At 37.8% G+C, this 15,628-nt stretch overlaps 2 protein-coding genes across 15 annotated transcripts in view; both read right to left on the reverse strand.

The window, feature by feature from the left end:
* Window positions 1-3,133, reverse strand: part of pex5 (peroxisomal biogenesis factor 5) — a 35,499-nt gene extending 32,366 nt beyond the window's left edge. For 4 of the 12 annotated variants that reach the window (XR_015510351.1, XR_015510350.1, XM_087285447.1 and 1 more), the window contains exons 1-2: window positions 2,879-3,133; window positions 595-752 (exon numbers count right to left, since the gene is read on the reverse strand). Coding sequence is in view for 9 of the 12 variants with exons in the window: in XM_087285447.1 (XP_087141573.1) it covers window positions 595-708 (114 nt within the window). In the remaining 3 variants the exon portion in view is untranslated. 12 annotated transcript variants of the gene reach the window in all.
* A 3,813-nt stretch (window positions 3,134-6,946) lies between these two features.
* The window catches only part of clstn3 (calsyntenin 3), a 65,425-nt gene continuing 56,743 nt past the window's right edge, over window positions 6,947-15,628 (reverse strand). For 2 of the 3 annotated variants that reach the window (XM_087285772.1, XM_087285773.1), the window contains 3 exons: window positions 13,744-13,928; window positions 10,192-10,900; window positions 6,947-10,013 (listed from right to left, as the gene is read on the reverse strand). In XM_087285772.1, the coding sequence (XP_087141898.1) occupies window positions 10,751-10,900; window positions 13,744-13,928 (335 nt within the window). In that variant the 3' untranslated portion in view covers window positions 6,947-10,013; window positions 10,192-10,750. 3 annotated transcript variants of the gene reach the window in all.

The following is a 15,628-nucleotide window of genomic DNA, read 5'->3' on the forward strand; positions in this document are numbered from 1 at the left end:
TAAATCAAAAGGGCAATAATGTTATGAAAAAGTAAGGATAATTATTTATACTACAGACTCCAATCCTTCTGCAGAATGATTACTGTTAACATAAAGCATGGAAAAGGTGAGTCTTTAACCCCTTTTTTAAAAGCACGAAAAGTGGTTGGATGATAATGAAAATTACCATTGGCACAATCCTCATATTTCATGGATAAACAAAACAATTTCATTAAAAATTCAACAAGAGCAAATCATTACAATAAAATATAGACCTTAATAAGCAAATTGAAATAGGTTTTGTTATTTTGGTCAAAAGTTTATTTTTTCATGATAAGGTTGACATTTTCATGGAATTGCTCAACATTTTGGAGCTGCACTGGGATGCTTAAATATGCCTGACAAGCTTATTTTGTTATATAAACTACTATCTTGCATAAATCAGGCTAAAATGATTCTCATTTCAATGAATGAGCTTAAGCTTTTGATGCTTGAAAACACCTTTTCATCTCTGATCCATTTACATAACCAATGTCACCAAATATATCAGCACATCGTTTGGTCTCAGCCCTTAACATGTAGTCACGATTACAAAAATAAGGTTTTGTAACTTACAGTGGGCGTTGATCGATGTCTCCAAGCCCCGCCCTCTTGGGTCATGTGACCAGTCAGTTTCATGAGGGGATTGGCTCCTCCACATTCCGTCTCCACTAACTCCCGCATCGCCATGGCAACACACCCTCAGGCTGGATCAAACTAGCACCTTAAGATATCTACAAGTAAATGAAACATCATCACTGAGTGGTATGGAAGTTGTTAAAAATGTGACATTAAAAGTTTAAAACAGTAGTCTGGGACCTTTTTAAATCTTTTTACCAATCCTAAACCATTGGGATAATGGCATTCTGGAATATTTTCATGTTTCACACTGCTCTTAATTTACCCAAGGTTAACAAATGGTCCTGAATATTAAGGAACAGCCTAAATCTTTAAACTGGGTCAATGTTCTTCTTCATTTTATTACAAAAACACAGCATACAACCAGTTGAAATAAATGCTCTACCATCCTCATATTATATACTGCTGACTGCAACTCTCTCTATCCTGAGTGGACTTTTTATGAAACTGTCTCCTATATTTACTGCAACTCTTGCATTTGCATCACTATGTGACTTCACTATCAGTGTAAAATAACGTGTTGCTCAAGTTGCAGTGTAAATCATCCTTTGGCCTGGAGTTAAACAAGGTGTTTAGAAAAGATGATAACCAAGGAGTATTAAGCAGACTATTTAAGGTCTAAAGTCCAAATCCCAATTTATTAACATTAATAAATAATTATTTTAACAGCTCAATATTTTTTCTCCTTTTACAAATTTACTAAGTGAATGACAGTTTTCTAGCCTGAAGGATAACCACATTACAGTGCCTAATGTAAAACAATGGCTTTGTGTTGACATGAGGTAAAAAAAGACCCGTGACCAATTTAACACAAGAAAAAAATAAAAAAAAGTTTTTTTAATGTTTATATATATGTTGGGATCAAATGTTGGGATCATTATTTATATATATATATATATATATATATATATATATATATATATATATATATATATATATATATATATATATATATATATATAAAATGATCCCAACATTTGAAAAAGTAACCATTTTCTATTATTTTTGTTACACTATAGGATACAAAGTAAGGATTATGGGGTCAAATTTGATCAGCTAGCTATAACACACACACACACACACACACACAGACACAGACACAGACAGACACAGACACAGACAGACACACACACACACACACACACACACACACACACACAAACCTTAGAAAATATAAACCTTTACTTGAATATTATACAATGATTTAAATAGTCTTTTAAATAAAACACTGGCGATGGAAAACCGAGATATTTAGAGTTTGTGATGGATCATGAGGTTGCTTCTTCATGCAAAACAGATGTGCAGACCGAAAATAAATTCGTTGTTTCGTTTTGGAGGTTTAGTGAAGGTGTATCCCTTCTTACCCTTGAGACAAACAGATTATACAGAATACTAATACCACACAAGAGGTAATATATATTGCGGTAAAGTTTTTTTTTATTGTGTTATTAAGTATAACAAACACTTTATAAACAATTTTACATTATTTTTACAGGCCGTTCTAGAGAAATGCAGAGTGCATCTATGGGTCCTGGTCCTCTACAGATGAAAACCACTAATAACCTGTAACCCAAAGGTTGCAGAAAATCTATAACAATTCATAACAGTTACTGTAAACAGTTTAATCTCAGCAGGTGATTTGTTTGTATGAATATCTGCCTTTAAGTCCTATGTCACCTTACCTGGCATGAAATAAAACAGACACAATGAATCATCAGCTTGAGATAAATCCAGCGGACTGAGCCACCTTTCCACTGGCATAAACATATGCTCCATCAGCTTATCCAGACTAGAAGGATTACACAGATTTCATTGTTCCTGAAAACAGCTATTAACAATTAACCAAGATTGCATGTGAACGACCAACTTACTGTCCTTATGCAATAATCCCAAAACAACCTGCTGGCCAGAATTGATGGACAAAATTTAATCAGTGAATCTAGCAAGAGAGTTTGGGTTATGAATGGCCACCGGTTGAACTGGTCATCGGGTCATTGATAACATACAGTGAATACAGTCAGACTAGACACTTTTGCACTGATCTGTTGTCAGTTTGGCTTCAGCACAGAAAGATTGGTGAGTGTGATGAGTCTCCTCTAACGGCAGTCAACGTTATCCACAACTATTCGCAGTCGTGTTTGCGTAGTTTTGAATGGTTAACGATAAAGCTGACAGCTCAACTGCAGACAGTTAGCTTACAAGCTAAATAAACTCCACTCACCTGCACAGGCGACGTTGTCACCTCTTTTTCTTCTCTTTCGCCTTTTATCCCGTGAGTAATGCGGTTAAAACAAAGACCAAACCCGACCGAGGAAAGCAGGCCCTAAAGACACGGCAGCGGTGGACGGTCCTCTAGTTGTCAGGGTCTGACGGCTAAAAATGCTGCGCTGTTGACCGTCCTGTCTTTATTTACCTTCCCCGTGTGGCCCAGTGAAACAGGAGCGAACCAGCCACACGAACCTACACGCTACGCTCCGGCTATTCACAAACACCATTTGCGTAAAGAGCGACGGCAGGCGCTTTGAGCTACGCCAAGCGTCACGACGGATGTAGGCAGGTTTACGCTGAAGTTACGTAAAATTCCTAAAGTGACAGCGCATGTCTTAATGACAGGATGGTATCCTTTTGTTATCATCCAGGAAATGTGCTTTTAAATGGTTTTGTACAGTATTTTAAATGAATTCCTTTTTGTGCATTACTTGTTTTTTTAGATAAAGTTGTGTATTATTTTAATAATATGCTTGTTTATTTGAATTAGTTTATCAATAAACGGCTACAACGTTGTAGAAAAACACTCAGGTCAATCTACCCTGAAAAAAAAGATGTGCAAACAATTTATATGTGGTGAATTTAAACAATCAAATTTTATTTATTAATGGTCAACTTAACTTGTTTGTTTAAATGTGAACCAAATAAATTGTTTACAACCACTTAACTTAAAAAATTTTGTAAATCCAAGGATATATTTAAAAAAAAATTTCAGTGTAGGGCACTTAAACTTTATTAGTGTGTAAACAAAACACCAAAAAGTGAGAAAATAAATGACTTAGATATAGTTTAAATATATTATGGTTCAAATGTCTGTATAAGGATGGCAGACAAACACTAAATATAATATCTAATATTAGCAGATCTATTGATTTGTTTGTTATTTATGCTGACGTTGCTCTGCTAAAGTAAAGGTAACCTCCTGGTTGATGTTAGACAATGATATTATGTGATGTTTATTCTTAAACTTTGTGACTGCAGCTATTTTACCGTATGTGAAAACAACAAAGATGTCTTGTTTTTAATTTATTAAACACATCATACTCTTCAAGGACTCTAATTTTGATGTTTTTTTTACCATATAATAATAGCATTTAGTTCCAGTGATTATAGCTGCCTTGCTTTTTTATTGTCATTGTCGCTATGGTTACTGCTTATGTTGCACACCTGTATCTGATTTAGTTTTTTATGTTTTTGACAGTTTTTCATAGCATTTTATGTCCTGTGTTTCTGTTTGTTTTTATCTTTGCTATGGATGTCTGATTTTGTTCTGGTTTTTTTTTTTTTTTTGGTCGGTCAGAAGTATTGGCCCCCAGACTGCGACTGGTTTCTCTTAAGATTTGCTTCCTCCATATCTGACAATCGATGTTTTTTTTTTTTTTTGAGTATTAATTTGAATAAATAAATAATGTTTTTTTTATATAAATTATAAATAATTTCAGAGCACTTTAAGCCTTAAACCACAGTATTCATTAATTTATTTTTCTTGGGCTAAGTCCCTTTTTTTATCAGGGGTCACCACAGCGGAATGAACCTTCAACTATTCTGCCATATGTTTTACGCAGCGGATGCCCTTCCAGCCATAACCCAGACAAACCTCTGTATATTTGGTTCAATTATGCAGAACTATCTTATATGTTTTATTCATTCATTCATTTTCCTTCGGCTTAGTGCCTTTATCAGGGGTCGCCACAGCGGTATGAACCGCCAACTTATCCAGCATATGTTTTACACAACAAATGCCCTTTCAGCTGCAACCCAATACTGGGAAACATCCATACACACTCATTCACACACATCAGGCCCATAGCCGGGGGGGTTTGGGTGGTTCGAAAGACCCTCCCTCCACTGACAAAGGTGCAGAATTTGTCCCATACATGAGCTCATTTGACATATTTTGACTGCTTTTCCATCACAAATATTTAAAATAACCCATCGAAAAAGGCTTTAAGACCAAACAGAATCCTCTGCTGGCTGTCGTCACTTAATTTGTTTATTCAAACTGAGTAAAATTGAATGTGGTGGCCAGAATGTTATTTGGTTAATAAATAACAATAAGTTACAGTTTTTTATTAAATAAAGAGTACTGCTGACGATACGAACTAACTTCACCTCTGAGTAAACAAACAAGGACCACTAGTCGCTCACTTACCAAATATTTAGAGACAGGACAATCAACACCAACTGGTTCTGCGTCTTTATTAAAAGGAGACAAGCGGCAATTCCAGATTTCACCATTTCCACATGAGAAAAGCTCTCGGGTAAACAATGTTCCTTAGACATGTATTTCTATGGCACGTCGCGTGCACTGTAATCCACACGTGAGTCCAGCAGTGCTCTCATAAAGGGAAAATTAAAACAAAACCTTCACTGCAGCACATTATAAAAACAACACTGACGATTTGTATCTCCAAACAAATTATGTTCTCCCACTTGGCAACACAACACAGCGTCTCTCTGCCATCTGAACACTATAACTGGTAAAAACAGGCTACACAACTCTCAAAACAGTCTTGGAAGCTATCATGCATATTAATGAAGTTGCACCGCATACACAATAGAGTGCGCTGATTGGTTTGAACCAAGTCTTACTCATAAATGCAGCACACTCAGAGACGTAATAAGTAGGCCTACAAGGAATCTGCGCAGCATTTCTAGCCCATCATTAATTCTGTTTATTTACTTGAGTAAATGTGTGTAAATCTAAATGTATTCATTCATTCATTCATTTTCTTGTCGGCTAAGTCCTTTTATTAATCCAGGGTCACCACAGCGGAATGAACCGCCAACTTATCCAGCAAGTTTTTACTCAGCGGATGCCCTTCCAGTCGCAACCAATCTCTGGGAAACATCCACACATACACACACACACACTCACACACACACTCATACACTAAGGACAATTTAGCCTACCCAATTCACCTGTACCGCATGTCTTTGGACTGTGGGGGAAACCGGAGCACCCGGAGGAAACCCACGCAAAGGCAGGGACCTCCACACAGAAACGCCAACTAAGCCGAGGTTTGAACCAGCGACCCAGCGACCTTCTTGCTGTGAGGCGACAGCACTACCTACTGCGCCACTGCCTCGCCCTAAATCTAAATTTATTTAGTTTTTTTATTAATTACAGTAATATTATTGACTAAAATGAAAATGTTCATCTGATTTATGTCCATGCAGTTTGTTAGGTAATATTTTGTCTTTTAGTAGATATCTTATATGACACTCTTGCTTTGTTTACCAAATAAATGGTAAGTGGATCTAGATTTGCAATTTAAACATTAAATAGAAGTTAAAAAGATATTACTTTTTATTTCACATATTAAGGTTTTAGTTATGATACTCCCAAAATAATTCCGCAGAAATCTGCAGATTTTTACCAAAATTCTCCGCAGAAATAGCAAAAAACGTCCGCAAATTCCATCTGGCCCTGGAAATAAGGAAGTCCCAGGTACAGACGTCCAGTTTACATGCTGGAATACATGCTAAGATCTCATGGCGGTGACGCAGCTTCAAAAATTAATTTTAAACCGGAAGTACGAATTTGCTTGAAATAACACAAAAACAACCAATTTTCACTTTTTAGTGAAATATATGTGTCCTAATAGTGTTTTTAGCAGTGTGGGACACATATACGACTGTCAACAGCTCAAAAAATGTGGTGTTTCGTGACCCTGATGTCATTAAATGGTAGTGTCTAAACCTCATAATTAAATAGAACCACTCCTTTCACCAGGCCTGCACATTTATAACGGCCAATTTAGTTTACCCAGTTCACCTATAGCGCATGTCTTTGGACTGTGGGGGAAACCGGAGCACCCGGAGAAAACCCACACCAACACAGGGTGAACATGCAAACTCCAATCCTTACTAACCATTACATTCTAAAACTTTTCACATCCCATTCACAGCTAAAATAATATTACACAAATTATGTTTACATATTCTATAACTATTAAAGCTTGTTCTGAAATACGTGTATCATTTTCAAGACGTTAACATGAAATAAAGAGCTCACCTCTGACGTCGTCCATGTGTTTTTATTATGAATTTTTTGAACATATTACTTCTTCAGACGGTTATCAATAACAATCAATCCATTTAATTCATGTCATTGTGTCTATAAGTATAGTTAATTGTCCCAATGGTAACCATTGTAATAATATAGCTTATTAATGCAAATTGTATCCATTCTTAATATCACACTGCAAAAACAACAGGCCTTTATTTACTGACAGGTTTCCACTGTACACTAACACAGACAGAGAAATAGTCACAGGGAGAAAGAGAGAGAAGGAGTGCGAGCTGAAAGGAGGACGGGTGGCACGGTCGTACATTCAGAAAACCAAAAAAAAAGGCGAAACAAAGCAGCGTGTATCTAAAGAGTGTCAGGAGAGAGAGGAAGGGAAGATGACAGCAGAGGTGAAAAGTGTTCTAGGCATAACAATAATGTGCCTTTCCGTTTCACTGTGATATTAATTACACGATTGAACACACAAATAAATAGACATTCATCAAGCCAATCGTTACCGCTCTTATTACTAATACTATTATTGTCATTATCACTGTATATTACCAACAGAGATATTCGAAAAAGAAATACCTAGCCTATCCGAAAGTGCAAAGACTGAAAATGACCAAAAAAATTAAATGATAATAATAGTAGTAGTCATTTGTATTTACATACATTTAAGTACAATCAAAACTGCCCAGGTTGAGCGAACATTCTGATACAGCAGAGGGCGTTGTGTTTGTCGTGAGGTTGTGAGAAGAGTCGCACAAAAGATCGGTGTGTGCGCGCGTGTGTATTGTGATGCTTAAAAGAAAGCACTTGCATACCTAGCTGTAGTCTATCACTATGACGAAACACCTTTACGGACTAATCCTTTATATCTGTACAAGGGAGTTTGTCAAGGAATGTATCGAGACAGATTGTGCAGAGGAAATACAGCTACTGGAGTGTTTTGTACTGGGCACTACACGTTATATTAAGGCCCCGATATACTCACTGCGAACTTCGCTTAACATTTGCAACTATGTAGCAACTAGAGTGTGGCATTTATGTAAATAATGAAGTAAACACAAGGAATGACAGCGACAGAGAGAAAACAGTAGTTAAGGAAGCATCAGATTGGGGAAAAGTGGATTTAGCTGCGCAATTCGGCACTTCAATCACATAATGTTTATTTAATCTACTTGTTAAGCTTTCATTTCTCTATGCAGGAAATGACTAGGAATAACAAACGGCAGTGAATGATCAAACTACTTCATCTACAAACAAGTGTTTATGACTATACATAAAAATAAAATTTTTATAATAAGAAAATACAAGTTTGCAACATCAAGCAGCATAACAAGCTGTTCTTACAGCTAAAAAATCAATGGAAGTGAATGAAACTGGAAGTTCTAAGCCAATAAAATTTTGATGGCTGTGCCTGCTTATACGTGAAAGAATAAGATCAATACAAAATATCATTCATTTATTTTTCTTTCACTTAGTCCCTTAATTATTAGGGGTCACCACAGCGGAATGAATCGCCAATTATTCCAGCATATGTTTTACATGGCGGATACCCTTCCAGCCATAACCTAGTACTAGGAAACACTCATACACACTCATATTCATACACACGCTCAAACTCTACGGCCAATTCACTTATACCGTATGTCTTTAGACTGTGGGGCTAACCGGAGCACCCGGAGCGAGCACGGGGAGAACATACAAAGTCCACACAGAAATGCCAACTGGCCCAGCCGGGACTCTAAACCAGGAACATTCTTGCTGTGAGGCGATAGTGCTAGCCACTGAGCCACCGTGCCACCTCAAAATATCATATTTTATTATTATATGGTATATGGATATCATATCGTATTATTATTTCTTTTAAAAGCTTCTCTAATATGATGCAGCTTTCTAGTGCAGGGATTCTCAACCGGTGGATCGCGAGATAAATTAAAATTAACTTAAATATTATTCTACTGATTTCATAATTAAAAATGGCATAATAAAATGATAGTAGTAATGGCATTTCCCGATTTTTTTGTGATTGAACAGGCTAATTCGGACCGCAAAAACAGCCTCACTGTTAATTACAGACATAACTGTGGCTTAAATTTTCAACCACTGCGTGTCAACTGGGTCCATGTTCTTGTATAAAGCAAACTGTCACGCAAATGTAAAGGTAACAATGATTATAATAGCCAGCTCGAGCATGCCTCATGTTTGCGACTCGTACTGAATCAGAGTCACACAAGTCCGTTGATTTACAAACTATGCGTGCTCTCTTTGTGTGAACACTTTATAATATCCTCATTGTCCAAATTAACGTCTTGTAAGTGTTTTATAACTGCTGCTCATTAGTACAGGAGGATCCAGCGAGACTGGAGACACTGTTCCTGTCAGCGAACTCCAATAATGTCCAGCTACCAACCCAACCGCCTTCAGATTGATGTGTTTCAACAGATTTAGCTTTTTTTTTTTTTTACTGTATTTTACATTTAGGGTTGTTTATTTTAGTGGATATAGATAAATAGATTAATAGAAGTCAGCAGCAGCAGTTTTTTTTGCCATCTCCTGTAGTCCTGTCAGGTTCCTTAACTGTAGAAAAGGCCCAAACACTCTGCAGTTGTAAAGATTAACTGAAGAATTCAGGAGTTTTGCACCTTTCTGCGTTAAAAAAACAACAAAAAACTTACTATATTTTATATAATATTAAAAAAGGTGTATATATAGCTTTAAAATAAGCATTTTCTCTAGACAATCAGTTTAGGCCTTCAAAAAAAATTTAAAGACAAAGGTGGGCCTCGAAGTGAAAAAGGTTGAGAACCCCTGTTCTAGTGTGTGATGACGTAAACTAAAAATAAATCTGAGAAGATTTCTAAGACCAAAAAGGCGGAACCTCAAAGCCACACCTACTGATTATGTAATCACCATGGAATGGACCAATCCGCTTGTTTAGTCGTGACGTCCGGAATTCTGTTTCCGGGTCCAAGCAGTTACTCATTTTAATTAAGAAAGTATTCGTTTATGACCACCTTTTAGTCAATTCAACTTTAATGAATTTTATATAAAATCGTTGTATACACGACTGCATCACAGACACCAATATTTTAACAATTTATAAAAAATGTATCACTTTCTGGTCATCGAATATTAGGCATGGATATATATATATATATATATTTGATTGTGATTTTCGAAAGTATTACATCGCTTTGTAAACGTTTACCATTTGACGAGTCTCCCTGTGCAGTTTGATAGAGGGCTTGGACCCGGAAGCAGATTCACATGAAGTCACACTCAACAAGCAGACAGTAATTAGAAAGTAGTTTCGAACATAAGCAAACTTTTCCAGATGTTTGTTTTGGCAAGTGGTATTACGAACTTTGTTTTTGGCATGATATTATAAAATATGACGTCACATCAATTTATTCTTCGCTATAACTTTCAGTATATCGGGGTCTTTAGTTATATTTCAGTGTTAATTCGTTGACAACAATTAGCGTTAACAATTAGTGTCAATCCTGTGTTTAAAACACTTTAGTGAGCACGTCAGTTGGAAAGGCTGTATAATGAACGAACATATAAGTGTGCCATTAATAAATACATCTGGGTTGAGAGGGAATGCGCTGTGCATTGTGGGAGCGTACATTCCAGAGAGAAGCGTTGCATTCACTGAGGCTGAGATCCTATAATCGTGTCTCAGTTGTGTTAGACACTTTCATTTTCTTTGATGGTGCGTCTGTGTGTGTGTGTGACTGTGTGTGTGTATTCCTGTAATTAAATGAGTGGGAGGTGTTTAGTATGCGGGTGTCATCAATTGGTTCAGTAGCGCCTAGGGGCGGAGTCTCTTCCCTCTTTCTTGATGATGATTCGCTGGTCATCACTGGTGTCATCGGGTGAATCCACGACTTCTTCCTCATCCTCACACTCTCCTTCCATGTCTGTTGTGATCCCCATACGGTTCTCATATGTCTATATGAGAAAATAAGACATGATTGGGTAAGATAGCATGATTTTCTGAATGGAAAAAGGAAACAGTTTCCACAAAATTATACACCTTTATATTAAGTATCAACTTTGGCAATAATAATAAATGTTAAAGGTTTGAAATGCATTTTTGATCAAGATACTTAGGAACATATCTGTGAAGGTGCCTTAATCTTTTCATTAATATAGTTTAATATTTTACAAAGGGTATATTATACACCTGAACGATTGCATAAGATAGGTGATTCATATTCAGAATGTTGCTCAGAGATGCCCAAAGTAGGGCATTGTAATCTTTGATTTGGCCCAGAGACTGATGTGTGAGACTGATGGAGAGGGTGTGTCAAGTGTATTAAACACAGATATCCTCATTTCCAATTCGATGTAAACTTTTTTTGTGTGTTTTATTGCTGTGCTACAGCAAGGCCAGCAGGGGGCGCCCAACCTGCGGTCTGTGTGGGTCCTAATGCCCCAGTATAGTGACGGGGACTCTATACTGCTCAGTGAGCGCCGTCTTTCGGATGAGACGTTAAACCGAGGTCCTGACTCTCTGTGGTCGTTAAAAATCCCAGGATGTCCTTCGAAAAAGAGTAGGGGTTTAACCCCGGCATCCTGGCCAAATCTGCCCACTGGCCTCTGTCCATCATGGCCTCCTAACCCTCCCCATATCATGATTGGCATATCATCACTCTGTCTCCTCTCCACCAATCAGCTGGTGTGTGGTGTGCGGTCTGGCGCAAAATGGCTGCCGTCGCGTCATCCAGGTGGATGCTGCACACTGGTGGTGGATGAGGAGATTCCCCCCATTGTGTAAAGTGCTTTGAGTGCCCAGAAAAGCGCTATATAAATGTAACGAATTATTATTATTATTATTATTACAGAAAAACCCCTGATATTAAATGTTTAATATAATGCAGTAAATAAATCAGATTTAAGGGAAAATAGGAAATACTGTCACTTAACAGATAGCAAATCAAGCAAATATCCAGTGTAATTCTGTTAAATAAATAAATACATTTAAAAGTAAAACAAATAAATTAAATTGTTTTGTTTTACTGTAAAGTGTTTATTATAAAATGTAAAAAATACAGTATAAATAAATATAAAGCAATGTTTTCTAGGGCGAGGCAGTGGCGCAGTAGGTAGTGATGTCGCCTCACACGCCTCAACCTCGGCTCAGTTGGTGTTTCTGTGTGGAGTTTGCATGTTCTCCCTGCCTTCGCATGGGTTTCCTCCGGGTGCTCCGGTTTCCCCCACAGTCCAAAGACATGCGGTACAGGTGAATTGGGTAGGCTAAATTGTCCGTAGTGTGTGTGTGAATGTGTGAGCATGTTTCCCAGAGATGGGTTGCGGCTGGAAGGGCATCCGCTGCGTAAAAACTTGCTGGATAAGTTGGCGGTTCATTCCGCTGTGGCGACCCCGGATTAATAAAGGGACTAAGCCGACAAGAAAATTAATGAATGTTTTCTAGTCATTTTTAATCATTATTAAATAAATCAGAAATTTAGCAGTGGAAAATATATTTACCTTTGGCCCACAAGCCTCAATCAAGTTTGGCTTTTGGCCAAGATGTAAAAAGATGTAAAATCGAGGTTGGTACATTATTATATATGTTTTGGACATGTTCCAAACTTATTGGAGAAATATATTACAAACTATTAACAAAATTGCTAATGTTAATCTTTCACATGACCCAAGATTTATGTTACTGGGCGATGAATCAGTTCTTCAGCTTGATCAAAGGAAGAATCTACGTTGAATTAAAATAGCTCTGATAACAGCAAAGAAATGCATTGCTATACTATGGAAATCAGTAGAACTGCCGAGTCATATTGTATGACTTAGAGCAGTGTTTCTCAACCACGTTCCTGGAGGACCACCAGCTCTGCACATTTTCCATGTCACCTTAACCTAAACACACCAGATTCATATCATCAGCTTATTAGAAGAGACTGAAAGACCTGTATTAGGTGTAATAGATAAAGGAGACATCCAAAACATGCAGTGTTGGTGGACCTCCAGGAACATGGTTGAGAAACACTGACTTAGAGACCTTTCATCTTCTGTTCCTGTTGAAAAAGTAATGTTTATTTTATAAAGGAAAAACATCAATGTTTGAAATGACTTGGGGCACAGTTTTTGAATACATGAATAACTTGGATGTTACATTGACTGAAAAAGCTGATGAAAAAGTATGACACTTCACTGCTTTAATCTTTTATTTGTCATCATTGTTTGTTTACTTGTTTATTTTACACATCAGCTCGATTTCTCACATATATGTCCATTTAAGTGTTTTGTCTTGTAAGGGTGGGAAGGGGAGAGGGGGGTTGGGGGGTGTGGTGTTGGGTGGTTAAAAAACTATGTTTACAGTACATGTAGACTGAAATGATTCTGTGAATTGTTGATGTGAAAATAATAAATGTATAGTACTGAAAATTAAGATTTGAATAACAGTATATATATATATATATATATATATATATATATATATATATATATATATATATATATATATATATATATATATATATATATATATATATTATATATATATTATATATATATATATATATATATATATATATATATATATATATATATATATGTATATATATATATATATATATATATATATATATATATATATATATATATATATATATATATATATTATGTGTTACTGTTATTCAAATCTTCAAAATCTGTTATTCAAATCTTAATTTTCTTAATTTTCAGTACTATACTGATATAGTTTCAGTACTATACATTTATTATTTTCACATCAACAATTCACATAATCATTTCAGTTAAGTTAAGAATCATACCTCCATTGGGTTCACAATGATGGTGAGGGCCGAATCATCCCATTGGTTACCGCCCTCCTTGCCTCCACCTCTTGCTCCTTCACCACGGCGGTGAATGGAGCGAATGCGGAAAACTCCAAGAATCACCATGACAACCAGGAAACCCACACACACCATGATGATGACAGTGGCAGCTCCTGGAACCACTATAGACGTGAGGATATAGAGAAAGTGTTTATTCTAACAGTCCATTATTTTACAAGGGTTATATCATGAAGTATTTCAAAATATATCTTTTGACATTTAGGGCAGATTTAATAACAGTTTGCACAAACCCTCTATTGGCATTAAGAAAGTACTGCCATAATTTAAAGATTTAGGGCTTGATTTTAGCAATCTAGGTGCGAAGTCTAAAGCGCATGGCGCAGAAGCATTAAGGGCGTGTCTGATCCACTTTTGCTATTTTTAGGACAAAAAATATGGTTTGCGCAATGACTCATGGTCTAATGCTGAGTTTACACCAGACGCGGTACGCGGAGATAAATAGCACTATTCGCACGTAAAATAGACGCGTGAACATTGAGTTTACTCGCTTCATTCACGTGTCAAATCTGCCTTATTCTCGCATTTAATTCACTGAGCAATTGACTTGGATTTGCTTCAAAGGCAGGGCTTCTGTCTGCCCGATGAGTGTTGCTTTATTGCTAAATAGATAATATAGTTTTTATTAAGAAAATAACTGTTTATGTGCTTTATGAAGGCTCAAAAACAGCGTTGATTTATTTGGAGCAGTGTCTGAATCCACTAGATCCTTTCAGAGATGCACCCAGATCTGTGAGTTCATAAACTCCACCAGAAACTTAACCTGGATGATGGAAGCTTTCAGCTGTGCTTCCGACTGAGCCGAGCCCAGTTTGATCAACTGTTGCCCGGTGTTAGCTGGAGGATTTCACCCCGAGACATCGACAACAGGCGCTACATCATAAGCATGCCCCTACAAGAGCAGGCTTCTGATTGGTTAACGTGGCGTGAATGAATCGCGCCATTCGCGCCGCCTTATTTGCACGTATCGTGCCACAGGATGTCTATTCGCATCTTTGCATCGACTTAACATGTCCAAACTCGCACTTGACGCTTCTTCTGCATCTGGTGTGCATGCAGCATAACAGGGTTGTGCTTATTCTCCTAATGAGTTACAGGTCTGTTTTGAGCAGAACTTGCATTAAACCAATCAGAGTCTCATCTCTTATTCCCTTTGAGAGTTAGTTTTTTCGCGCCATGGCACATTTGGAGAGGAAAAACTAAACGCTTCACTTGTGAGAAAACCAACCCAAGCTCATTCTGGAAACGTAGCCCCGCGGACGTTTCTGGAGACCGCAATTTACATGGCCGGAGGTACGTAAAGGCCGCGTTTGGTTTTTTTCGAGCGAACGCTGCGGGGCGGTGTGGCGCCGCTTCGCCCTTCTCTTCGCACTAGTCGGCCGACGGCTCGCCTCCGAGTGGAGGGCTTTCCCGATGCAATCAGTTTGTCCGCTTAGCTCACAGCGTTGCGTCGGCGGAGCGAAGGCCCCGGACGAGGAGGAGGAGGAGGAGCCGGCCGCGGTGGACGACGACCGGGATCGAGTCCGGGGAACAGCAGGTTCCGGAAATCAGGCAAGATGAAAAACGGAATCCGAAAAATAAGGGCGAGAACGCGGCGGGATCCGAAAACGCGGTCGAAATCGAAGACGAGGGCTTTTGGTTTTTTTTTTTTTTTTGGACGGCTTTTGCAAACCGTCGCTCGGGTTTAGGGAAGGAGGAGGAGGAGGAGGACACAGCGGCCTCACGCACACAGCGGCCTCACGCGGATCCGCGAAAAACAAAAACTGCTCGAATACGTACCTCCCGGGACGTAAATCGCGGTCCG

This window comes from Danio rerio, chromosome 16, assembly GCF_052040795.2.
Source record: "Danio rerio strain M-AB ecotype USA chromosome 16, GRCz13ab, whole genome shotgun sequence".
NCBI classification, from domain to species: domain Eukaryota; kingdom Metazoa; phylum Chordata; class Actinopteri; order Cypriniformes; family Danionidae; genus Danio; species Danio rerio.